The sequence below is a fragment of the Sporothrix brasiliensis genome (assembly GCF_000820605.1).
Source record: "Sporothrix brasiliensis 5110 chromosome Unknown Cont15, whole genome shotgun sequence".
In the NCBI taxonomy this organism is placed as follows: domain Eukaryota; kingdom Fungi; phylum Ascomycota; class Sordariomycetes; order Ophiostomatales; family Ophiostomataceae; genus Sporothrix; species Sporothrix brasiliensis.
Genome location: NW_024467134.1, coordinates 2,633,161 through 2,656,916, shown reverse-complemented (window position 1 = coordinate 2,656,916; position 23,756 = coordinate 2,633,161). Strand labels below are relative to the sequence as shown.

General features: G+C 56.4%; 8 protein-coding genes across 8 annotated transcripts; 4 read left to right on the top strand and 4 right to left on the bottom strand.

Moving 5' to 3' along the window:
• Positions 1–619: 619 nt before the first annotated feature.
• Positions 620–2,353, bottom strand: SPBR_05798 (U3 small nucleolar RNA-associated protein 15; the record flags this gene model as incomplete). Its single annotated transcript, XM_040764061.1, has 1 exon — positions 620–2,353. The coding sequence occupies one exon, from the start codon at positions 2,351–2,353 to the stop codon at positions 620–622; it is 1,734 nt and encodes a 577-aa protein (XP_040622496.1).
• Positions 2,354–4,148: 1,795 nt separating this feature from the next.
• SPBR_05532 (uncharacterized protein) lies at positions 4,149–7,802 on the top strand (the record flags this gene model as incomplete). The annotated part of the gene is made up of 5 exons (XM_040763795.1): positions 4,149–4,513; positions 4,591–5,236; positions 5,300–5,879; positions 6,547–6,863; positions 7,764–7,802. The coding sequence occupies 5 exons, from the start codon at positions 4,149–4,151 to the stop codon at positions 7,800–7,802; spliced, it is 1,947 nt and encodes a 648-aa protein (XP_040622495.1).
• Positions 7,803–8,203: 401 nt separating this feature from the next.
• Positions 8,204–9,292, top strand: SPBR_06039 (uncharacterized protein; the record flags this gene model as incomplete). The annotated part of the gene is made up of 1 exon (XM_040764301.1): positions 8,204–9,292. The coding sequence occupies one exon, from the start codon at positions 8,204–8,206 to the stop codon at positions 9,290–9,292; it is 1,089 nt and encodes a 362-aa protein (XP_040622494.1).
• A 516-nt stretch (positions 9,293–9,808) lies between these two features.
• On the bottom strand, positions 9,809–12,529 carry SPBR_05611 (uncharacterized protein; the record flags this gene model as incomplete). Its single annotated transcript, XM_040763874.1, has 2 exons — positions 9,809–10,600; positions 10,760–12,529. The coding sequence occupies 2 exons, from the start codon at positions 12,527–12,529 to the stop codon at positions 9,809–9,811; spliced, it is 2,562 nt and encodes an 853-aa protein (XP_040622493.1).
• A 1,858-nt stretch (positions 12,530–14,387) lies between these two features.
• On the top strand, positions 14,388–16,712 carry SPBR_05667 (dimethyladenosine transferase; the record flags this gene model as incomplete). Its single annotated transcript, XM_040763930.1, has 10 exons — positions 14,388–14,513; positions 14,590–14,620; positions 15,000–15,030; positions 15,095–15,137; positions 15,212–15,256; positions 15,329–15,372; positions 15,725–15,776; positions 15,881–15,991; positions 16,135–16,578; positions 16,683–16,712. 10 exons carry the CDS (start codon positions 14,388–14,390, stop codon positions 16,710–16,712), a joined length of 957 nt encoding a protein of 318 aa, XP_040622492.1.
• Positions 16,713–17,984: 1,272 nt separating this feature from the next.
• On the top strand, positions 17,985–19,434 carry SPBR_05905 (oxoglutarate/iron-dependent oxygenase; the record flags this gene model as incomplete). Its single annotated transcript, XM_040764168.1, has 2 exons — positions 17,985–18,991; positions 19,074–19,434. 2 exons carry the CDS (start codon positions 17,985–17,987, stop codon positions 19,432–19,434), a joined length of 1,368 nt encoding a protein of 455 aa, XP_040622491.1.
• A 566-nt stretch (positions 19,435–20,000) lies between these two features.
• SPBR_06054 (signal sequence receptor alpha chain) lies at positions 20,001–21,062 on the bottom strand (the record flags this gene model as incomplete). The annotated part of the gene is made up of 3 exons (XM_040764316.1): positions 20,001–20,301; positions 20,372–20,832; positions 21,000–21,062. 3 exons carry the CDS (start codon positions 21,060–21,062, stop codon positions 20,001–20,003), a joined length of 825 nt encoding a protein of 274 aa, XP_040622490.1.
• Positions 21,063–21,923: 861 nt separating this feature from the next.
• SPBR_05892 (uncharacterized protein) lies at positions 21,924–23,430 on the bottom strand (the record flags this gene model as incomplete). Its single annotated transcript, XM_040764155.1, has 2 exons — positions 21,924–22,851; positions 22,937–23,430. The coding sequence occupies 2 exons, from the start codon at positions 23,428–23,430 to the stop codon at positions 21,924–21,926; spliced, it is 1,422 nt and encodes a 473-aa protein (XP_040622489.1).
• Positions 23,431–23,756: the final 326 nt, after the last annotated feature.

Sequence of the window (23,756 nt, the reverse complement as noted above, 5' to 3'; positions counted from 1 at the left end):
TGATGGCAGAAACTCGATGAGACCATGCAATGGCATCTCTGTGCTTATCACATCCTGCACGCATTACGTGCGTCATGCAGGTGGCCCGCCGCTTTTGACTCAGCAGATTCTGATAACGCCTGCGTCCGCGTCCTCCGAAGCAGCCTGCAAGCCTCTTCGACATACATACACGTGGGGCCGTCCCAGTCGTGTGAGAGGAAGAGTCATTGAGGCAGCCATTTCGTCAAAGCGAGGCTCCATCGGGATCACATTTAACCGTCTGGGGCAAGTGTTGTAGCTGAGCACGACAAAGTGGTATTTACCATGTCCGCGTTCACGCCGTCACGAAACTGCCCTGGTGAATGAGATTGTATTCGTCCATATTTGAAACCTCGACACTTTTTATTGCAAGATAAAGCATCATTAAACGACAGGAAAAAGCAAAACCCCAAACGCCCATGCCATGCTAAAGGCAAATGCCCTATCCAGTGAAAGCCGTTTTGTGGAAATCGTAGTACAGTAAAAGACGCTTTCGTGCCAATGCGTACGTATTGAGACAAGATTGGGAAAAGCAGGCCGAACGGAGAGAGCGAAGAAGAGGTGGGCACATCGTCGCAACACACCTCGTAGCAGCAAGCCGCTATGCCATGGCGCTCATCATGAGGCTCTCCACCATGCCGCTCGTCTGGCACGCCAGCTGCGCCTGCTCGACCTCGCGACGCACGCGCTTCCACAGCAGCTGGAAGCCGGCGTCCAGCTCGGCCGACGCAGCCACGTACTCGGCATAGAGGTCCAAGAGGTGCATGCCAACGTCCGTACACATGGGCGTAAACCGCGGGTCCACAATGTGCCGGCAGACCCACTGCAGAATCGGCTGTACCGTCACCTCGTCGCGGTTCTCCAGCGCAACCCGCAGGGCACTCCGGTGCCGCAGGGCCGTCAGCAGCGTCAGCGTGTTGAGCGGGCCATAGTTGGGTGAGTTGGGGTCCAGCACGGCGTCGAGGGCGGCGCCAAACCGCTGGTGCCGCAGGTCACGCTGCCATGGCGGCTCGCGGCGCCGGCGCTTGTTGTTGTTGTTGCCGCTGCCGCTGCCGCCGCCCATGCCGGACCCGTCAATGACAAAATCAGCCGCGTCGCCGCCCGCGGCGTCGATGCGCGCGTGCGCCTCGGCCTGCTGCTTGCGCTTGGCCTTGGCGGCGTCGTACTTGTCGAGGGTGCCGGCGTCGCGCGCGGCCCGCTCCTTCTTCTTGTCCTTTTCGCGCTCGGCCGCCGGGCCCGTCAACCGCGTGCGGATGCTCAGCACGCCCGACACCATGCCGACCGCCAGGTGCCGGTCGTCGCCGCCGGCGCCCGCAGCGATCACCGACACGCTGAGCACGGGCGACGGGTACTTGGCGCTGGCCACCACGTTCCACGAGCCCGTCTCAAACACCTTGACGTGGCCGTCCAGGCCGCCCGACACGACGCGCTCGCCGTGCGACGCCAGGCACAGCGACGTCACCGTCTTTTGGTGCGCCGTCAGCAGCGTCAGCGGCCGCGCCGCCACCACGTCGAGCACCGACACGGCATTGTCGGACGCCGCCAGGATGGCCGTGCCCGAGGGCATGGGCAGGACGGCCTCGACGGGCGCCGCGTGCTTGAACGTCAGCACGGCGCCGCCCGGCGCACGCGCATCCCAGAGGCGCACCGTGGCATCGTACGAGCCCGTCACCAGCATGTGGTTGTTGCTGCTGCTGCTGCCGGCGCCCGCGCTGGCGGCGCCGCCGCCGGGCATAAAGGCGCCGGCGCGCACGTAGTCCTGGTGGCCGACAAAGGTGCGCACGGGGTCCGCCAGCGGCAGGCTCCAGAGGCGCACGGTCTTGTCGTCGCTCGCGCTCATGACGGTCGTGAGGTCCGTGGGCGACCAGCGCGTGACCCACGTCGGCTGCTTGTGCGTGTGCCACGTCTTGAGGATCACAGGCCGCGAGCCGCCGGCCACGTCAAACACCTGCATCTTGCCCGAGTCGTCGCCCGCCACCAGCACGCGTCCGTCGGGCCGGATCTCGCCGCTGCGCGCCACCGACTCGAACCGGCCAATCGTCTTGATCAGCTCCCGCTTGCGGATGCTGTATATGTCGACGCGGGGACCGGCCGTGACGGCAAACAGGTCGTTTTGCTTCGTGGCCGCCGTCGTCGTCGCGCTGGCAACGGTCGTGGCCCCACCGCCGTACACCGCCGCCGTGGCCGGGAAGCCAATGTGTGTGACGCCCCATGAGGCCGTGGACGTGTGCGACTTCTGGTTCTTGAACGACTTCCAGTAGCGCTGCTCGGCCGTCATGGCCGCCGGCCCTTGGGCCAGCTTCAGCGTCTGCAATGGGACGACCTCGGCCGCCATTGTGTGTCTGTATCCGTGTGGTCGCGTGAGATCGAACGGTACAAAATAAAAGACGAGACGCGTGTTGGTAAAGTCGTCAACGTCGTCGGTGTCGCTGCACGTTGGTTTGGTCCTGGCACAGGTTCCTGAGAATTTGCCTATAGTGCAAAATGGCGTAGCTCCAAATTTTTTTTCTTCATCGCTCGGCGGTTATCGATAACATTTAGTGGTTGGATGTGGCCCCACTTGACCGACTGTGATTGGCCTGTTGGGGCTCCTCCTGAAATCCCCAATCTCCACTCTATCTGTCGCCGAATTCGGCTTAGCGCCAATAAGTATCTCCGTATTAGAGACGATGGCCCACCGCAACTGTCAACAAAACGATTCAATATTACCACCTCCCCCGAAGCCGTCGCACAGGTTGACTCACTGGGTTGGCGCGCTGTTCGCTGGGCTGTTTATCTCTGCAGTGACTGCATGACAACGGCTGCTCTACGACATGGCGTGCAAGCTTCATACTGTTGTCGGATCAGAGGCGTGAGGCCGTCCCAGGCGGCAAACAAGGCTCTCCGATGCAGAAAATGCCCTTCTTCCGCGTCACTGTCACTGCTCCTCTTTGCTCGTGTGCCATTTTGTCAAAAGAGACCCCCGTAGCTTTTCCTGAAACGTGCAAGTCAACAGTCAAGGGTGCAAGGCCTGGAATCTTGGAATGGATCAATCCCCGTTCGCACTGCGGAGAAAGCCAGCGCACAATGTCGCGCTATCGCTGTAAGATGCAAGCAGGCGCTACAATTGGCCGTCGGATGAATTGAATCTGGAAAAGTTAAAGCTCAGAGGCAGACAGACGTGCAGAACCAAAAGCCAGTCGTTGACCATCTGCTCTCAGTGGCTCCGATGCTCGACGATCGTTCTTTCCTGCAATGTGTACGACGAAACTACTGCACTGTTGCCTTATGTTGGGGGCACAGGCAAGTGCGCCTAACGCCTGCCGAAGGCTTCCCACCTGGCCATCGTCGTCGTTCGCTCTTTCCCCCCTCCCCTTTACGGTCGCTCTTGCCATAGTCCGTACTCCTGTCACGATTTTCTGCTCATGTTTTCCTGTTTTCCTATTTCCTGTTTTCCTGTTCATTTCTGTTTGTGTCTTCACATCCCCATCACCTCCAAGGCTGTCCCCGATCGGCGAGCCACAATGTGCACAAGGCCCATTGCAATTGACTAGTAGCCCCATGCACTCGCCCTAGCTCCAAAGCGGTGTGCCCCCGTCGCTGTCGTTTCTTACCGCCTAACTACGCGCGCGCGACCATCGACAAAGCGGATTTCCAACCACTTCTGTCTCCAAAACGCCCTCGGCAGCACGCTGCGCTGCCTGCGTTGTGCCTTTTGCATAATCTTCTCGCTGTCCTCTCTCCCATCCCTTCCATCTCTTTGGTCGTCTTCCCGTTGCCTTCGCCGAGCGACTCATGGCACGAGCATAGAAGCCGCAAGATAGACGAAAATCGCACGTTTGGCGCAGCACTTTCTCATCGCCTTGCGTCGTCCCACTCCGTGGCCGCCACCGCCGTGAATTTCCGGGCATTCACTTACGCCGTTTCGTTTGGACTTTGTCTGGATTCTTGATCCCCGGGTGCTGTCGTGTGTATGGTCTCGACAATAGCGATCGATAAGAGCCGGTTTCTGCCATGGTGCGTTGCCCAACCTGTGCTGCAATGCAAGACAGAGCCTGAGACATGATCCTGAGATCTAACTGTCGACCCCCGATTCTTCTAGATCTTTCCGATTAAGCCGTTCCGCCAGTCAAGCCCCATTCCGTGAGGCCATGCCGCGCACGACATCGTCTCCGGACGAGAAGCGTGCGTTGCTCGCCAGCCGGGCCGAGGCCCAGATGGCCTCGACCAACACTACGGCAAACGCCTTTCTCGGTACCCGGCGACCGTCATGGCTAACGCCGAACGCAAAGCAACGGACTGCACCCACTGCTGGTCCACCATTAACCACCGACATGGCACGAGCAGTACCAGCCGTTGCGCCCGCTCCGGGAGTGTCAATAGCGCCGCGAGCAGCAGCGCCAGAAGCAGCGCCAGCAGCGCCACCACAAGCGCCGGCAGAGACGCCTGCGCCCCCGTTACCGCCGTTAAATCCTGCCGACCCAAAACCTATGTCTACTTCTACAAATCTGTCACAGTATGTTGATAATAGCTTGGAAAGAACGAATGTGGTTTAAACTGGAGGACGCCCACAACTGACCTATCCCAAAACAGATCCGACTGCAGTCTCCTCTCCCCCGCGCCGACAGACGAAGCCAGCCCAGCTGCCGCAAGTCCTGACGCAATCATCCCACCAGCTGAGACCACGGCGGAGGAAGTCACTCACATACACGACTTCCCATCATTGCGTAGGGCCCTATCGGAAGAGCGGCAACGACGACGGGTCGAGAAGCAGATGTCTACTGCACCGGATACGAATGCAGCGGACAGTGACACCCCGAGCGAAACAAGGCAACCACGGATATCTACAAACGGCGCAGCTCCCAGCCAGGCGCAGTCGGATGCAAATTCACCGCAGGTAGCAGCACTCCTTGTGGATGACCGTCCACAGCGTGTGTCACCGGCCAGCGCACCATTGGTAACAACGATGGTATCGTCCGTTTCTACAGGCCAAGCAAACCTTGTACCTGAGGAGCCAAGCAATGCTGACCAACTGCCACCGACGGTACCACCGGAACCAGCAACGGCCACAGAAATTGCTGCAGCAATAGCTGCAGCAACAGCCAAGGCAGCAGGCGGGACGAACTCGGGATCAACTCAAGCTAAGCTCGAGGCGCAACAAAACATTTACTTTCCGCGAACCTTGGTTCGTGCAACGACAGGCAATGCCGAATTCAGCTATGTGGCTCTTGCGCAACTGGTGAGCAATCATATGACGCAACTCAAACGCGAGGGCTCTCCCTTCACACTCTCTGAAGCACAGAGGTTGTCGAATCTGAACTGTGCTCTCCGCATTGAAGACGGCTTTTTTGTCGCAGCAAACCAGCTTCTCTGTCTGTGGTTGGTCGATAGTGCCGAGTCGCATTTCCGCCTGGCTGCCCTTCCGCCGCACTTAATCGACCACAGTTTCGGTATCTTGCAGCAGATACTCGAGACCAATGGAAAGATCCGACCTACTCTCCTCGCCTGGTTTTCTCAGTTTCCAGGCAACATTGACGACATGATTCGCAATACAAGTAACTACACCCAAGCCATTGTACAGGTGTGCGCCTTTTTGGAGAGGCTGGCGCAGTATTGGGGTCCTCTTTCGAACAGTGTTGCGATGCGCGGCTATCCTCTCTTGGTGGACGAGCTTCTGTCACGGCTCCTTTGTCTATCCCCGACTCTGCAAAATCTTTTGTCTACGGCTTCTCGCAAATATCTCCAACCGGCCAGAGATCTTGGTGACACTGCTTTTGATGAGATCTTTATGAAAGACCTGACACAGCATCAACCGGCTCTCAGCACCTTCATCGCACTTCCGGAGCCCCGTTTTGCCGAGGACCTGGAGCGGGTCAACGCGGGTACGATTGCATGCTATCGTGAGGCTCTTCGTAACACCCCGGTAGAGGGGGCTAGGCGCCCGTCAGTCCCTCACTCAAATACAAAGTCAGCTCAACAACCTCCGCGACAGGTGGCTCAAATTCAGCAAATTCGTATTCCGCAGACCCAGGAGTTTCAATCGATTCAGCAGCCCCAGTATGCACAGCAGACCTTCCAACGGCCTCTTCAGCAAAGAGTGGTGGATCAGAATACTTCGCAGGCTGCGGCAATCTCACCAGTCCTAGCCGAATCACGCCTTCCAGTTGGGGCCGCGTACATGGCTCATGTGCGTCGAGCAAGCGCATCCGTGACGTTGGGTGGCAATGCTGCACAGCCAATGCTAGCAGACCGTGGTCGAACTGCTAGCCTACAGCATCCACAGGAACAACTACAGCAACAGCAGCAGCCCCAACTACATATCCAGCCACAGAGGTTTATCCGTCCGCATCCTCAACAGACCCAACAGCCAATGTCTCCAGTGCAGATGCCCCAGCAGCCTATACCATACAGGCAAGGCCAAACAATGCGCGCAACAAGCAAGACGTCAATGCTCCCTACTCTTCGACTCGCACAGCAGGGTCCGACGTCACCACAGATACTCCAGGGGCAGTCGCCCCAGATGGCTCAATCCCCGCACGTCTCGTCGAGGGTACAGGCGCAAGTTCGGTCGAATGTACAAGCCCAGGCACAGCAACTTCAGCATATGCAACAAATGCATGTCGCTCAACAAACTCAAGAACCACAGCAGACACAGTATACACAACAGCGACAACAAGGACAACAAAGGCAACAAGGACAACAAGGACAACAAGGACAACAAGGACAACAAGGACAACAAGGACAACAAGGACAACAAGGACAACAAGGACAACACGCACAACAGATACAGTGGCAGCAAGTGCAAGCTCCACCTCGGCAAGTTCCATCCCAGCAATATGCGCTTCAACAAGGCCCAACTCAACAGGGTCTGCCCGTACAATCTCTTAGCACAGCGGAGAGGCGGCGCATGTTGGAACAGTTTCAATTACAGCAGAGACAACAACTGGACGAACTGCATAGGCAGCAGCAGTTGCAGCTGGAAAGGGAACAGCATGCGCAACAGGCACCGCATATGGAGACGCCAACCGATTCGCAGCAAATACGCCAAAGGCAGCAAGTTATGCAATCACGGCAGCGGACAATATTGCCAGCACAGCCAAGGCAGCCAGGACAACAACAGCTGCACCAAGTTCAGCAGACACAACAAGTACAACCAGCACAACGAGCACAACAAATCCGAGACATGCAACAAATGCAACAAATGCAGCAAGTGCAGCAAGTGCAGCAAATGCAACAAATGCAACAAATGCAACAAATGCAACAGATGCAGCAGTTGCAACGACACCAGCGGAAACAGCCAGTTTCTCCGGCAGCGTTATTGTCTCCTACGCAGCCGCAGATACAACATTGGCCGCAAACAACACAGGGCAGCATAGGACTTGCAGGCCAACCTGGACAGGTACCGCGAAACTATACCCCCATGCAACAGCCACGTCCCCCAACCACACTCCGCTCGCCCGTACCTTCGCCCGTGCAATCACCGGGCCTTGCCCAACAAGCAGCTCGCTTTCCGCCGGCACAACCTCCAGCCAACGCTATGTACTACGCCGAGAATACAGCTTCTGTTTCTAGAAACAGTCTTATCCAACCCATTATTTCACCTATCCCACTGCAACCTGCTGGCGCGGTGCCGTCGGCTCCTGCACTGGGTCAACCAGTAGCTTCTGACATACCAGCGCAGGCACAGCCTCATCAACCGCAGCAGCAGCAGCAGCAGGAACAACAACAACAGATGCAGCAGCCGCAACAACAGCCTAGCTTGGTAGGCGGACGTCATCAACATCAACATGCGCCTACTTCTCTAGAGGGGCATAGGTCCATCTTTCCGCCAGCCGGCTCAACGATCGCACGAAGCGAGTACCCTCTTGACCCGAATGATTTCCGAGCCTTTCAACAGGCTTTGACACAATTGGATCGCAGGAGCCCAACGCGAGTGATGATCAATCGGACGTCGCAAAAGTTGCTCCCACCCAAGCCTGGTAGCCCGAGATTCTACCAATACGTGCAACGCCTTGCACTTGGACCTTGCTCTACGCCAATGCGGAAGATTATGTACACCTTCGAGTTCACGATTACGGAAGAAGACTTCGCCCAACTTTCTTTCAGGTCCACACCTCAGGGCGCCTTGCTACCGGTTGAGAGCCATTTCGACGGGAGCTTGAGCTACCGTGTACGTTGCTGCACTGCCCGAGGCGGTGTCCAAGCAATGACGGAAAGCGAGTGGGTGACGAGCAATACGCAATGGCCGGTGAACATCTTTATGAAGATCAACGGCACAGCAGTATTTGCTCGTCGCCAGTCACACAACGGCAAGGATCTCCCCGTTAACATCACGCAATTGATCCTGCTTGGTGCTAACAAGGTCGAGGTGGCTATTCCTGAACAGTCGTCGAAGTCGTCTACGTCACCAACTTACTTCTTTGGCATCGAGACCGTCGAGACGGCACATTGCAACCGCTCGGTCGACTATATCATGAAAAATGGGGTTCAGCATGCCAGTGTTACAGTCGACAAAATTAAGTCTCGTCTTCGGTCGACGTCGGACGACGACGATGGGTTCACCATCCTGCAAAACAGCGTCTCCGTGGACCTAGCCGACCCTTACAGCGCCCGCATTTTCAAGATTCCTGTTCGAGGCGCCCAGTGTCAGCACATTGAGTGCTTCGACCTGCACAACTGGCTTAATACGCGGCCTGTATGTACATCGTATCCGATGAACCCGTTTTGTCAGCACGCCTATGACTGCACATGCCCGAAACCCCAGGAGCCGACAATGCCGGACAAATGGCGGTGCCCCATTTGTTCAAACGATGCCCGTCCTACCAATCTGCGAATTGACCGCTTTCTCGTCGATGTTCGTGCTAAGCTCAAGGAACTCGGAACACTCGACAGAGTCAAGTCGATTCGTGTCATGGGCGATGGAACGTGGACAGCAATTGGCGGCAACGAGGAGGATGACGATGACGGGGGCGACAGCGATGACGAAAAGGTCGGCTTAGCTAGCGGCAGCAACCCCAACAGCGGAACGATTGCCACCGGCACGACGAACGACAGCACGACTACCAACGACACGGCTAACAGCAGCACGGCTACCAGCAGCACGGCTACCAGCAGCACGGCTACCAGCAGCACGGCTACTACCAATGCTGCAAAGAGGAAACCGAATACGCAGCAGCAAAACGGGCAACCGCCGCGGAAGGTTGCACGAACCGATGCAGAATCGAATGCGGCAGTATCCGCGAAACGGGCCGTGCCGACGTCGCGTCCAATTGAAATCATTGAAATCGACGATTGACCTGCATGTGGCGCATTTTCATTTACGGGTTGTATAGTTTTTGATGATTTGTTTCTATTGTTTCCATGGTATGTGGAGCATAGCGTTTTGCGACTATGATCTGTTTTGCTTCATATGGGAATTGGCGTTTTTATCATGATGCTTTTTTATGTATATACCCATGTTTCCTTTGGCTTACTTGTCTGGCGTCATTATCTGTCAATAATATGCATCAGCCCATTTCTTGAATGGACAACGAAGATGGAAGAAGGTTCCAATCAAATGAAGTCAAGCTCAAATGATAATCCACGGTCATATGCTCCTAAACTCTCGTTGTTTTTGCTTTAGCAAGTGAATACACGGTTGGCAAATGTCAATATAGGCTAATATATATCCTATATGCGAGACGAATATCCCCCTCCATAGCAAGCATCGTGCAACATTCCTGGTATCGTCACATACATGCGCGTTACTTCCACCGTGTCTCTTGTTACGCTATCCACGGTCTGTCATCACTCCAATTATATGCCTATTCGTTCACGAGCTGGACGGCATCGTAATGGCGTTCGCCTCTCCACTAAACGCTGGCCGCATCGCAGCGCCGCCGCTGTCATTGTCGTTGAGCCCCATGGCCGCCGCAGTGTCGGCCATCGCTTCGTCGTACGACGGTGGCGGCTCCTGGTAGATGCTGGCCGTGTCCCCGTCGGTAAACGCAAAAGCGTTGATGGCAGATGCTACGGACGGCGCCATGGACGAGACAATGCCATTGTACGTCACCAGCACGTCGCCGTTCTGAGCCACGATGCCGCCGCTGGCGCCGCCCGAGCTCGTGGGCGTGAGCGCCGAGCCGGTCGAAGACGAGCGTGCCGTCGGCAGCATGGACGCAGGCTCTTCGCCGGGCCGCAACTGCGGTGGATACAGCGGGTCGACCGACGTTTGTCGACGGCGCATGTGGAATTGCTGGTTGGGACCATGCCAGCTGACAGAGCCGTGCATGCGTCCGATGGCGTGCGACTGCGCCGAGGCAGGGTCTTCGCCCGACGGGAACTTTTCCCGGTTCTGCCGCTGCTGCTGCTCTTCCCTCTGCTGCGCGGCAAAATTCTGCGGAACAGGCCGCCGGCGGATAACGGGTAGACCTGACACTTCGACGGCGCCTGGAACGGACGGCGGTGGAACAGACGGGGTGGTGGAGGGCGATGGCGATTGTGGGGCCACGTACGCCGAGCCGTTCGGTCGCGGGGCCACTGTCGGTGCCAGTGCCGGTGCCGGCACCGGATCGGAGCTCAGTTCGAAAACGGGCCGATCTACCTCCTGCGGTGGAGGGGGATGCTGTGGTTGTTGTAGCGGGTGTTGGAACGGTTGCTGGATATATTGTTGCCGAGGGAGTTGCTGCAGGGGCGTATGTTGCTGGCCCACGTGTGCAAGTGATGGGTACCGGCTATAGGGACTCTCTGCAGGGAATGTGGTCGCCCGGGAGAGCTGTCGGACAGGCGTTGGCGGTTGGCTTGGGTCGACATTTGGGTATGGGTTTTGGTGAAGCTGGTGCTGAAACGGCTGGTGTAGCCGTGTGTCGGGCAGTGAAGGCCGGCCTTCCCGCCGCATTTGTTGCTGCCGCATAAGCGCATTTTGGCGGTGCCGTTCGACGGCGTCGATGAGCATCTTGTTTGGCTTGATCCCGGAGTACACCTGCACGGAGTGGAATGTGAGAGGCAAAATGATAGTCTGAGGAAGCAAGTGCGCGGGCCGAGGCTTCATGACCTTCATGGCCTTCATGGCCGCCTTTTGCTCCTTCTTTTGTTCTTTCAACTGCTCTTTCAACTCCTTTTTCGAAAGCTGGCCGCTGCTTGGCTGGTCAGTCAACGACTCGGATGCCAACGGCGGACCTGAGTCTATGGGCAGCACGCTCCAACACAGGCCTGCGCGGACCTCGAGCTGGTAATCGCGGCTGATGTTGCATGTCACGAAGCCAGGCATCACGGTGTTTGGTAGGGCATTGTGGCGCCACATGTCGTCGGGTAGCTCCAATTCGCTGTCGACAGGGGCGTCCGGGTCGCATACGGGAATCGTAAGGCCGAGTCGTGTCATGATGATCCAGGTGGCTGTCTTGGTCTGCTCAACGTCCTGGCCCTTGACCCGCGTCCTGCCGAGGAGGCGAATGTCGAGCGAGGTGAGGTATACCTGTTCACGGCTGGCCTCAAGCTTGCGGGCGACAATGCGCAGCGGCAGGGGTTCGTTGCAGGTCAGAATGGCGGGGAATGGAAGCAAAGCAATCAGTTGAATCGAAGGCGTAACACCGTCGCGGCATGCGACGTTCACAGGGAACTTTAGCGTGTTTGGCGACGTGGACAATGACGAAGATGGAGATGTGGGCGACACAGACGCTCCTGCTTGGCTGTCGGGCAAAGAGAGCGTCGAGCTGCTGTTGTTGCGGAAGAAGCTGGTCTTCTTCTTGGAGTTGCGCAGGAGAGGCGCGTCAGACGGCGGGGCGCGGTCACGGAAGGTAAAGGGCCGGCGCGCAAACATCTCGCGCGTCGACGGCGGTGGCCGAATGGGCTCAATGGGCAGAAACTTGAAGCCGACCGAGTTGCGCCAGTTGCCCCGAAACATGCCCGGCCGCTGCACAGTGGCCTTGACAAAGTACCGAATCTCGGTGGTTTCCGTGGTGCTCAAGTAGCCGGCGAAGCTCGGGGGAAGCGTCTGCTTGACGTGGGTGTACATCAGCTGCTTGGTGCCGTCCATGATGCGGATGCCGTTGTTGCCGACTCCAAAGCGAAGCGGGCCGCCATTCGGGTTCTCGGCATTGCCGTCGACGTCGACCATGCCGCCCGTGCGCGACAATGCCACTGGATCGGCACAGGCATTGTTAAAGGGCACCTTGAAGCGGAAGGGGAACGTGTGCTGGCCGGCCGGCAGGGTGTTGCTTGTGAGCGGCTCATCTGTCTTGAGCGGGTGCACCTGGGCAACTTGGTAGAGAATCTTGTGGTTTTCTTGCACGACAGTGCCGGGCGCTGGCCGTGTAATCGTGCCGCTGGGGTTCCGGCTCGGGTCTAGGTCGTGAAGGGGCTCGTTCATGTACGTCCAGCCCTCCTCGTCCTCGACGGGCGGGACGGTCAACGACGTGCTCGATTCGCCCTCGAGCTTGACGACGACGGCGCCAATGGCATCTGGCTTAGACAGAAAGAACTTGACTTCGCCGTGGATAATGTCAAGATTGGTGTAGTACTCCGGCTGGTCCACGAGGTGGATGTGGACCGACATGTCTCAGACGGGCGTGGGGGGGAAGATGCCGCCAGCGGGTGGAGAGGAGAGGGGAGGATAAAAAGATGTCGGAGAGAACGGAGAATCGGCGGAATCACGGGGGTAGGAGCAAGAATCCGCACCCCATCCTCTCTTGGCGACAAAATAGCAAATGGCTGTTGATATCGACGTAGCTGGCGGTTGACCACGGGCTTTGAGGGCGGAGAGTCTGAAGCAAGCTGCGGCGTAGGGGCGACGAGCGGACAACGGGCACGAGGCAGCGGAAGCAAATTGGCGTGAGTTGACGTGGAAGATGAATGGAATCTTGGGCAGACACGAGAACGTGAGAAGCGTCGACCGTTGGCTGCAGAGGCTGGCGGCCAATGTGGATAGGCTGGACGCAGACTAGACGCCGGCTGCGTGTCGAGCCAAGCAGCTGGTGCGATTTAGCTCTTTTTTTTAATTGATTGATTGATTGACAGGCCCCGCCGCAGAAACGAAGCACGCGCTCTTGACGTACTACGGCTTTGACCAGGCGCGAGGACCGCCAGCGGACAGGAGAAGGCTGAGAAAGCGTCGCGTTCGACTTGTTGCAGCCTGGCGAGGCAGACCCGACCGGCGCCGGAAGAGCAGTCAATTGCGTCGTATGGTCTGTTCGTACGGCCGTGCATGAGGCGGACGAGAGCAATGCCGCTGCAGTCAGTGCGGCGCTGTGTTTCTTTTACAAAGCTTCTTTTCCGCGGGCCTTTTGTGCCTTTTTTGTTTTTGTTTTGCTTTTCTGCTGCAGCTTGGGAATGCTCCGCCTCAATCCAAAGCTCGCTGGGCTCGTGCGGTTTAGTCTCGTTGGAACCTGGCGGGGCTGGATGACAGACCTGGGTAATACGCCGCAGATTCAGCGAAACTCCGGGCGTTGGCTGCCTCGAATTGGGCGGCAGACGTCGCGGGAAGATGAAGAGATGAAGTTGTCAAGATCCCAATCAGCCTCGCTACCCTTCGACCAGTGCCATCCTTCCTTTACGGGATAGCCTGGGGGAACCAAAAAAATGAAGATGGTGGAAGGAAGGCAGACTTGTTGGATTAGGCAAGAACGAGCGACGGTTGAGCTGCCGCAACCAGTTGCTGTACAATAGGCGCCCAGGCGCCTTCCTCCCGACATCGTAGAGGGACATAAGACGGTTCGTCATTGCTCCTTCCCTCTGAATGGCAAGGGGACAAAGCTGCATATGGTTGAGAAACAGCTAGCGTTTTTTAGTTTAGCGGACCGTGTGCTGTGGTATCTTATTATTTTGGGTGCTCTCATCGGTTTTTACTTCAGCGCTCGACAGTCTCCAGTGTTCTTGTTCGAGATGGACTGCAACAGCCGCCTTAGTCGTCGGCGTTCCAGATTGGTTGACTCTATTTCCGAAACTACGACTGTCGACGGCGCAGGTTCATATCTTGCAAGCACGACTGGCAAATCAGGATCGGTCTTGCCGATTTGCTCACACTCTCTCAATGCTCCTTCCCTGCATCTGTACCTCGTCTTTCCCAAAGCTGCGCCAGGAGATACTTCACGTAACAGGAAGGACAGGGCCGGCCGAGTTTCGCTCAAACAGGTTAAGAAGCAATGAGGTCCCCCTTACCTTTGTTGCCTGGTGGGGCTTAGCTGTTTTACGGACAGAGCGAATGCCGTAGCAGTTGCCGTTTTGGTACACCTTCCGATAAGATAAGCTTTTTTGCAATTGACAGCCCAAATAATTACTGCCCCTCATCACCGCCAAAAAATCGTCGGCCAAACCATTCGCATTTGACTGATCATCACCGTCACCATAACCAGCAACGAGCAACGACACAGCATACAGTACCGAGCATACATCCGAAGCCTCGAGCACGATACGCCATGGGGAAAGCCAAGACGCCCCGGAAGAACGGCGCCGCCTCCGCCGCGTCCCCATATTCGCGGCCAACTGGCAAGGGATCGGCACAGAAGAACAACGTCTTCAAGTTCAACACGAACGTCGGACAGGTACGACAATCACGCGGGGCGGAGGAACAGCCAGGCTATGGCAGCTGAATCACCAGAGACTGACAATCTGGGGCAGCACATTCTCAAAAACCCCGGCGTGGCAGATGGTAAGCTCCCGAAATTTGTCTCGAGAGACTCGTGTAATTCAGTGACATCATGTGCTAAAATGTCCGTGCAGCAATGTAAGTCGACATATGGTATCTTCTGTCCAGGAAAGCACTGGCGCTGACATAGAGCCTTGCGCTGCAGTGTCAACAAGGCCGAGGTGAGTGGCGGTCGAAACGTGACCCAACAAAACCATCGCCAGCATCCATGCTAACGAGACCAGTTGAAACCAACCGATACGGTCCTGGAAATCGGCCCTGGTACGGGCAACATCACGACGAGAATTCTCGAAAAGGCGAGAAAATGCATAGCGAGTAGGAATGCCCGATCCTGCGCAATTTTGTGCCGTTTTGTGCAGGCAGTGCTGACACCTGATTCCAGTCGAGCTCGATCCTCGGATGGCGGCCGAAGTGTAAGTCACAAGAGATCAATTTAAACCGACGATTGGGAATTGTGTTTGCTGACTTTGGTCGTAGCACAAAACGTGTGCAGGGTACGCCCTTACAAAAGAAGCTGGAGGTATGTCTCTCATTGCGCCCGCAAACGGGTCCCAATCGCCCTGTATGACACGTCTGTATTGACGCCACCCGTAGGTCCTTTTAGGCGATGCCATCAAGACCGAGTTCCCTCCGTTCGACGTACGTACGCTCACCCCATCCGGCATCTGATATCTGATTTTGGTTGGACAGGCACACTGACCCCGGCGCTAGGTCTGCATCTCGAATACGCCGTACCAGATCAGCTCGCCCCTTGTGTACGTTGAGCGCAGTATTGTTTCCCTTCATCTCTTCTCCTCTTCTATTTTTATTCCTACGGACGAAGGCATCCTGTTTCTCTCCGTTTTGCCGCCGCCTCGCGAATAATACAACAATGGCTAACCCTTGCTCAGCTTCAAGCTCCTCTCGATGCCCAATCCACCGCGAACGGCCGTTCTCATGTTCCAGAAGTAAATACCGCCCGCCATACACACAGGAAAAAGAAAGAAAAGAAAAACGAAAATGGCGCGAAAATCTTGTTGGCCTGTTTGTTGTCTAATGGCCTCCTCACAGGGAATTTGCTCAGCGCCTGGTTGCACGCCCGGGTGACACACTCTACTGCCGTCTCAGCGTCAACGCCCAGTTTTTCGCCCGCATCACTCACGTCCTCAAGGTCGGCAAAGTACGTAAACTATACGCCATTCGATGCGACTACACGCTACACACAACGCACGTTTCGTTTGTTCGTTCTTTGCCGACGACAACTGACATGTTCAACCAAAACAGGCCAACTTTAAACCCCCTCCACAGGTCGAGTCGGCCGTGGTGCGCATCACGCCCAGAACAGGCTCCGAGAAGCCGAAATTCAATTTCGCCGAAATGGATGGCATGCTGAGAGTACGTTTTCAGTTTATCTTTCTTTTTTCTCCTCTTTCTTTTTTTGCCGCTCGTGGTCGGTCACTTGTCGGCCGGTCTGATTCTGCTTGTTCCACCGAGACACTGACAAAGGCGTCCTCCCCTGGCCTCGCCCCTTGCCTTAGATCTCCTTCACGCGCAAAAACCGCACGCTCCGTGCCTCATTTGTTAGCAAAGAAGTCCTTGCCATGCTCGCCCGTAACTACAGAGTGTACGCTTCGATGAACGGCATAGCTGTGGACGACAGCCTGGTGGAAGACGCCGCTGCAGATGACGATGACGGCGAAGATGCCGACATGGACGTTGATGACGATGCCGACAACGACGCCCGGGCCGACGAGGAGGACGAGTTTGGCGGCATGGATGTCGACGACAACGATGGCGACCTGCCGACGTTCTTCAAAGAGAAGCCGTACGTACCGCCGCCCAAGACACCAAGCAAGCGCAAGCGGACCAAGGTCGACGAGCTCGTGCGCACAAAAGTGCTGCGCGTTCTAGAGCAACTGGAAATGGCCGACCGGCGCTCCAGGCAGTGTGATGAGACAGACTTTTTAAAGCTTCTGGATGCGGTACGTCCTTCTCTCTCCGCATGTCTCTGTTCGATTCCGATTTTTATTTTTATTTTTGTCACCATCCCTTATCTGTGAGCACATTCTAATCAGCAAAACCACAGATGAACAGCGAGGGTATCCACTTCTCGTGAGCCAACATTGGCCGCGGGTTATGACAGTTTTGCAAAAAAAAAAAAGTTATAGTTACCTTGGGCACGTCTATGTTTATTGGATGTTTAGAACGATGTTTACGCCTATCTTTCTTTTATATTAATTTTCATTGTTTCTTTGTTTCTCCGTTTCTCCGTTTCTCCGTTTCTCCGCTTGACTGCATTTCTACATTTCATATTTTGACAGTTGCAAATGTCGGGCAGAACCCATGTCGTATCTCTTTGACTTCCGAGCATTTGGGTCTCTGGTGTGAAGAGTGGACGCCTGTCCAAAGTGGGGAAAGAAGCGACGGGTACTGTCGGCCTGGCCCGTTCCGAGATGGCTTATTGATAGGGCAGAGGAACATTGACCAACAACAAAGAACAGCAGGCAAAGCAACGAAAAATACATTGAATGGAGCAGCAAGCTGAACGAGAGCGGAACGACGAACATTACCAACTGGCCAAAGACGGGCGAATGTGAATCCCCGGTGAACAAACGGCCGGAAAGGGTTGCATGGCAACATGAGACTCTTTTTGCGCAACAAACTGCATCGTTGCATTTGTTCGCCGAATACGTCCCTTTCCTCTTGTTGCACTTTTGCTCTACGCTCATTCATAGTCTTGCATACAACTTGTCCGCCACTCCCACGGCGCTGTACCATCAAACAGCCGCGGCTGCGCAATCCATTCACCTTTTTTAACGAAGCCCCGTTGACTCCCTCGTGCAAGTCTTCTCAAACCGACGAGCAACGTCCGAGAGTCTGCCTCGGCCGCCCCAGCCAACGAGCATCGGCCGTTACCCAGCGGCAAAGTCACGATACGGGGCCTCCAATGTCGAAGAAGCCTGCTTTTGGCGTTGCACGGGGAATACGCACACATCGTGCCACTTGTCTCTGTCCTTATTTGGCCTCGTTTTTGTTGTCATCGTCACCGCATTCGGTTGCATGGACGTGCGAAAGTGGGTAGAGACAGCATGGCTTGTGAGGACACATGCGGGAGGCTACGGGAAGCAAAATAAAGAGAAACAAGCACAAGCATCTTGTGATACAGGAAGCCACCGAAGAGCTGTTCTCTCGCATCGTCTTGGCCTCATCGTGTGTGGCCTATCCCACTGTCATATATGACACGCCGCGCTCCCATCGATCTGTGTCGTTGCAGAATACAATCAGGTGTGTGTCTCCGCACAGTCTACTTCATCCAACTACTGAATACCGGCGCCTATCAGTTTTACCTTTGTATCATCTCACCTTACCCACGCAATAACCGGTCACAATGGCGTCCCCTCCATGCTCGCCGTCTGCTGAGTACGATGAAACATCCACCTTGGAAGACGTACGATACAGCAGCAAATCCGTTCCTCGTATTTCGTTACACAACTTTGAGGCCCGTGTCGACAGCGTCACGGCTGACATAGCCGCAGCCGCCAAACAGCACGGGTTTTTCATCTTGATCAACCACGCCATTTCACAAGCAGCCATCGACGCACAGTTCTCAGCCGTCGAGCGCTTCTTTGCACTGCCCGACGAGATCAAGGCCAAAACACCCTATGCGACATCGTGCAATGCAGGCTGGGAGCAAGAGACGACGTTCGTGCCGCCATCGGCCGGCGAGACTGCTGCTGCCAACGTGCAGCTGTCCAAAGAGGCGAGCGGCCAGTCCGACAGCCGGTACCAAAAGAAAAAGGAGATGTACTGCATGCAGCTCAACGAGTCGCGCATGGCAAGGCGGTGGGTATCCGACAAGGACCTGCACGGGTTTCGGCACCAAAGCCAGTCGTTTATGCACGCCTGCCACCTCCTTAGCATGCGGCTCATGATCTGCCTAGCACGCGGTCTGGGCTACACCAAGGACAACGGAAAGGACGACCACGTCTTTGCCAAGGCCCACGCCATGTCACGACAGGGGATCCAGACCGTACTGCGTGCGCAACGGTACTATGCCGTGGACCAGCCGCGTCGGCTGTCGTCGCGGGTACCCACCATGCCGACAATGCCGACTATGAAGACAACGCCGACGACACCGACGACACCGACGACACCGACGGCCACGAAGAGCCCTTCCTCGCAGTCCAACGGCTCTGCACACACCCAGATCGACCGTCCTAGCAGTGCGACACATGCCGCCTCAGACTGGTCGTTTTTGACGCTGCGGTTCCTGCGACCGGGCCAGAGTGGGCTCGAGATCTGTCGAGGCCGCAAAACCGTGACACGCCATACGACGAGCGCCAACGCCGAATGGACCAAGATTGAAATAGAAGACGGCGACATCGTCTGCAATGTGTAGGTTCTGGCTGGGAGGGTGTGGGGATCTCTATGTTATTTTCTTTAAGAAAAACACCGAAACTTATTCACCCATGCTTAGGGGCGATCTACTCATGCTCTGGAGCGACGACCAGTACAAGTCGACGCTGTACCGCGAGCAAGCGCCCAGCAATCCGGCCGTTGGCGTTTACGGCGACTGCTACAGCCTCGCGTACTGCAACCAGCCCAGCAGAGACTGTGTTCTGCAGGGTCCGTTGCGCAAGTACCCGGCAATGGCAGCCGGCAAACTGATGGATCTGGTGCGGAAGCGCAACATGGCAGAGCTGGAAGACAAGCGCCGGCGCAAAGAAGTTGCAGAAACGATTGCGGCGACGTCGGACGATCCCAGCGCAGTCGCTGGAACGGCCGCAGCTGCAGTTGCTTCGCATATGTCGTCATACATGGAGTCGTATTGTATGTGAGTCCGTGAGGGAACAGTTGTTTTCTGTTCGAATTATAGACTGTGACCGCCGGAACAATGTTTGTTTAATATTTTTATGTCTTGGTATTGTTTTGCTTCGAAACGTTATTGTTTTATTGTTTATATTTTCAGATCCTAGGACGGCAGGTAATCACAGACGCAAATCCAGGAAAAGGCAAAGGCATCTATAGGCAAGGGATTTGTCATTCTCGTCTTTTATCGTTTTCATCATTTTCTTAATTCTTTCCAGTTTTGTTATTTATTTTGTCGGCCTATTTTCCAGCCCATAGATTTATATTTTTGTACACCGGATTCGCCAGTCCAGGTAAACGAACCGAAAAAAAGAAAAATACCATAATAATGAAGACGATCACCTCAGCCGTTCGTAGTGTTCTTTTTATGTAGTGACAAGACAGATCGAGAATGGACAATCTGTGACATGTACAGCACATTCCACCTTCAATAGTTGGTGCTCTATAGTCTCTGTAGTCCGCCGTATCGTTCCCTCCAGACACGCATCCCCCAAAGACATCCTTTTATACACCATTTGTATCTTATCGGACCATCTTACTCGGCAGTGGCCTTCTTCTTGGAGGCACCGCTCTTGACACGCTTGGCGACGGGGCGGTTGATATGGTGGGCGGGGATCCAGCTGGCGTCAAAGTCCTCGGCACCGGTACCAGCGCCCGTCGACTCGTTGCCGGACAGTGCGTCGGCGCTGGCAGCCTCAGCAGCAGCAGCCACCTTGCGGGCTTTGCGGCCGCCGCTGGAGCGCTTGGCCTGCGGGAAGAGAGCCTCGATCCAGGTCTTGTAGACAAAGTACAGGGTGGCACCGAACACACCAGTCAGGAAGACGTAGAGGAAGATGCTGCACACGTTAGCGGGGAAGAGAGAGAGAGAGAGAGAATACGACGGAAGAACGCCACGGAATCACGCACATCTGAGGGTCAAAGATGTTGATCGGGGGGTCGACAATGGTGGCGGTATCGCTGTGGGCAATGACCTGGAACAGCTGGCCCTTGGCGTTGGTGACAATGGCCATGAGGTCGAGGCGCAGCTCACGGGGCTGCAGGTCGAGGACAAAGTTGTAAGGGTAGCCGCGCTTCTCGCCAGGCTGCAGGACGGCGTCCTTGGAGCTCTCGAAGCTGACGGTGGTCAGGTTGACGACAATGTTGGCGGAGGGGGGGACGCCCTCGGGGAGCGGCTGGGGGTTGACGAGGGCACCGCCGAGGATAGAGACGCGGACGGGGCTGTCCTCCTGGTTGGTGATCTCGACGATGGCCTTGGTGGCGCGGCCGTTGATGAGCTTGAGGCCGAAGATGTCGGCCTCGGGGAACTTGGTGTCGACGTCAATCTTGACCTCGGCAGCGGCCTTGCCGGCGAGGGGTTCCTCGACAGCCTGATTGACAAAAAAAACATTGTTAGCAAAACTGCATAATGCGGCAATGCGCAAAATGAAGCAAATGAAGCTTCAATGACGAGAAAGGCCCGATGGGCCGCGCACAGAAAGCCGCCGAAGAAGCTTCAACGAGCCCGGGAATGCCAATTGGCAAAGAGCTAACTCACCGCAGCGGCACCGAGAACCTGCAGCGCGAACAGCGCGACGGTAGAGAGCTTGAAGGAAACCATTTTGGACGATGAGAGCGACGGGGGGAGACGAAGAAGAAAAAGAAGAGAAAACGGTAGAGTGCGAAAATCCAATTAAATAAGGATACCGAAAGAAAGAGAACCGAGACCGGACGAAAAGAAAGAAACGGAAGGCTGGGAAAAGGACGTCGACAACGACGAATTGAAGTCCAGGTGGCTGGTGGAGGAAGACAGAAGACGAAGAAGAACAAAAGGGAGAGAATGGTGGAGAGAAGAAAGGGGTTGCGATGCGAAGATGGATTCGATCTGAGTCGTGTGCGGTCGCTCCTGCGCGTTGAGTTGTGCGTCGCACGAGGGAAGGAGCTATGTGGAGAGCATGGAATTCGGGGTTCCAGGGCAAAGGGGGGCGAGGCTAAGGGCCATTGGCAGGCGCGACACAGAAGCTCTGGAAGGAACGAAGCACAAAAGTGTGAAATCTGGCCTTCTGAAGCTCCTGCCAGATGGAAGTGGAGCCCTGCGCCGACTTGGCTTATGTAATGAAATTTGTTGAGCTCAGGGCATACAGCAGACACTATGAACGCAAACCGAGTCGTTTCAACTCCCAAGTGCCAATATCTCTCAACCAACACCTCCGAGACCACTCGCGAATACTAATGCAACCAGACTGTTCTATGCAGATGATCGAGCTACAAAGAAAATAGATAGCGATGATGCGCAAAACGCCGCCGACTCGAGAGGGCGGACACCCTCGAAACATGACAAAATTCTTTATTAACCAAGAAACCATTCAAGGGAAGAGAAGACAAGGGAAGAGAAAATAAGAACACGAAATAGAAAAACGGCCCTGATGACTTCTCGTCGACCGCGACCACACCTCCCTCGCTGTTCGACTACACCCCCACATTATGCCAGCTCCCGCAGCTCGCCGTCGTTCCGCTCCGTCGGCAGCTCTGCCACATCCAGCGTCGTCGGCACAGGTCCGCTGTGGAAGCCCATGCCGGGCTGCGGCGGCGGCGCGCTGTAGGGCGAAATGGTCTCGTTGGGGCTGATGTGGCCAGCGCCGGCAGGGGCGACGGCCGCCGCGTTGTAGGCACCAGACTGGGGCCCTTGGGCCAGCGGGGGGCTGCCGGCGGCGGAGGGCGCATTGGGGTCGAACGGCTGCTGCTGGCCGTTGGAGAGATACGGGTCGTAGGCCTTGGCGTCCTGCTGCAGGGGCGGGGACTGCTGCGGCGAGTAGCCGGCGTACTGGTTGTTGTACTGCTGCTGCTGCTGGGGGTCGTGGTAGGCGGCGGCACCGACACCGGCGGCAGCACCACCGGCGGCATAGCCCGCAGGGTCGCCGCCAGGGCCGCCATAGTACGGTCCCTGCTGTGGCTGGCCCATGGGCGGCGGCGCACCGCCAGCGTTGTTGCCGTTGTTGTTGACTTTGTTTTGGTTGCTGCGGCGGAGCAAGAAGAAGGCACCGAGGCCAATGAGGCCGAGACCGGCGACGCCACCGACGACGCCGCCGGCAATGGCGCCGGTGTTGGACTTCTTGCCGTTGTTACCGCCACCATTGCCGCTGCCGTCGGGCGAGGACGACGAGGAGGCCGAGTTCGACGCGGGCGAGCCGTTGGACGTCGTCGGAGACTTGGTGGACTTGCTCGAAGACGAAGACGACGGAGACGAGGACGACATCGACGAAGACAAAGATGAAGATGAAGAGGCCGAGGTGGGCAGGAACCAGACCTTGTCGACAGCTTGGGTCTTGCCACAGCCAAGAAGAGTGTAGCCGGAGAAGACCGAGTCCGCATAGTAGTGTGTCACACACTCGGGGTACGCGGAGTCTCCACTGGAGAGGGGGAATAAGGGAAGGTGTTAGCATTTTGCTATAAACAAAAAAGGTCAGCAACAGCGGGGCGCCGAGAGACACATACCACCACAGGGTGTACCCGTTGCTGGTCGTGTACAGCGAGTGCTTGGACGAGGGATAGCACGTCGTTGGGAGGGGACAGGCCGTCGAGGTGTCCGGGCAGCAGCCGGCAAATTTATTGATTGAGTTGGCGACGCACTCCTGATACGTTTCGCAGTAGAGCGAGATGCTGCTGATGCCGCTGAGGTAGGCGCAGGTGTTGTCGGTCGTGTGGCGCTTGGCGACGAAGCGCGGATCCAAGGCCGGCGGGGGCGTGGTGGCAGGCGGCTCAGGGGCGTCGACATAGTCGTGCATCGCAGCCTGGAAGCTGGACTCGGCATCGCCATAGCCCTCGCCGGCAGCAATGAGGACGGCAGCGGCGATGGCCGTCTCAACAGGCGGCTGCCAGTTGCGCTCAACGTTGTGGTGGTCGTAAAGGGCGCTGCGGCGAGCCTCGGCCGCGGTGGCCAAGCAGGCGGCCGCGGCGACGGCCGTCGCGACGTGTGAGAACTGCTTCATATCCTCCTAACAGCTGCTGTTCCTCTAAATAAACCGATTCGTCGTAGTCTTCTCGGGCCTGGAATATTATTGTGAGCGCGCGTTCGGGTAATTCGTTATGTGGTTCTGTGCACGACGGAGCGGATACAGCCGAAGCTCAATCTATTTATTTGGTAAATAGGAGAGAGCGTGGGTGCATGGTGTGAAGGCAATATATGCGCACACACGGCACAAAAGGGACGAAGAGAGTGTCGCGGAACGTACACGATGAGATTCAACGGGATGCTGTGCAGCAGGATGCAACCAGACGCAAAAAGAATCAAAACCAAAACCGCAAAACCGTGCGG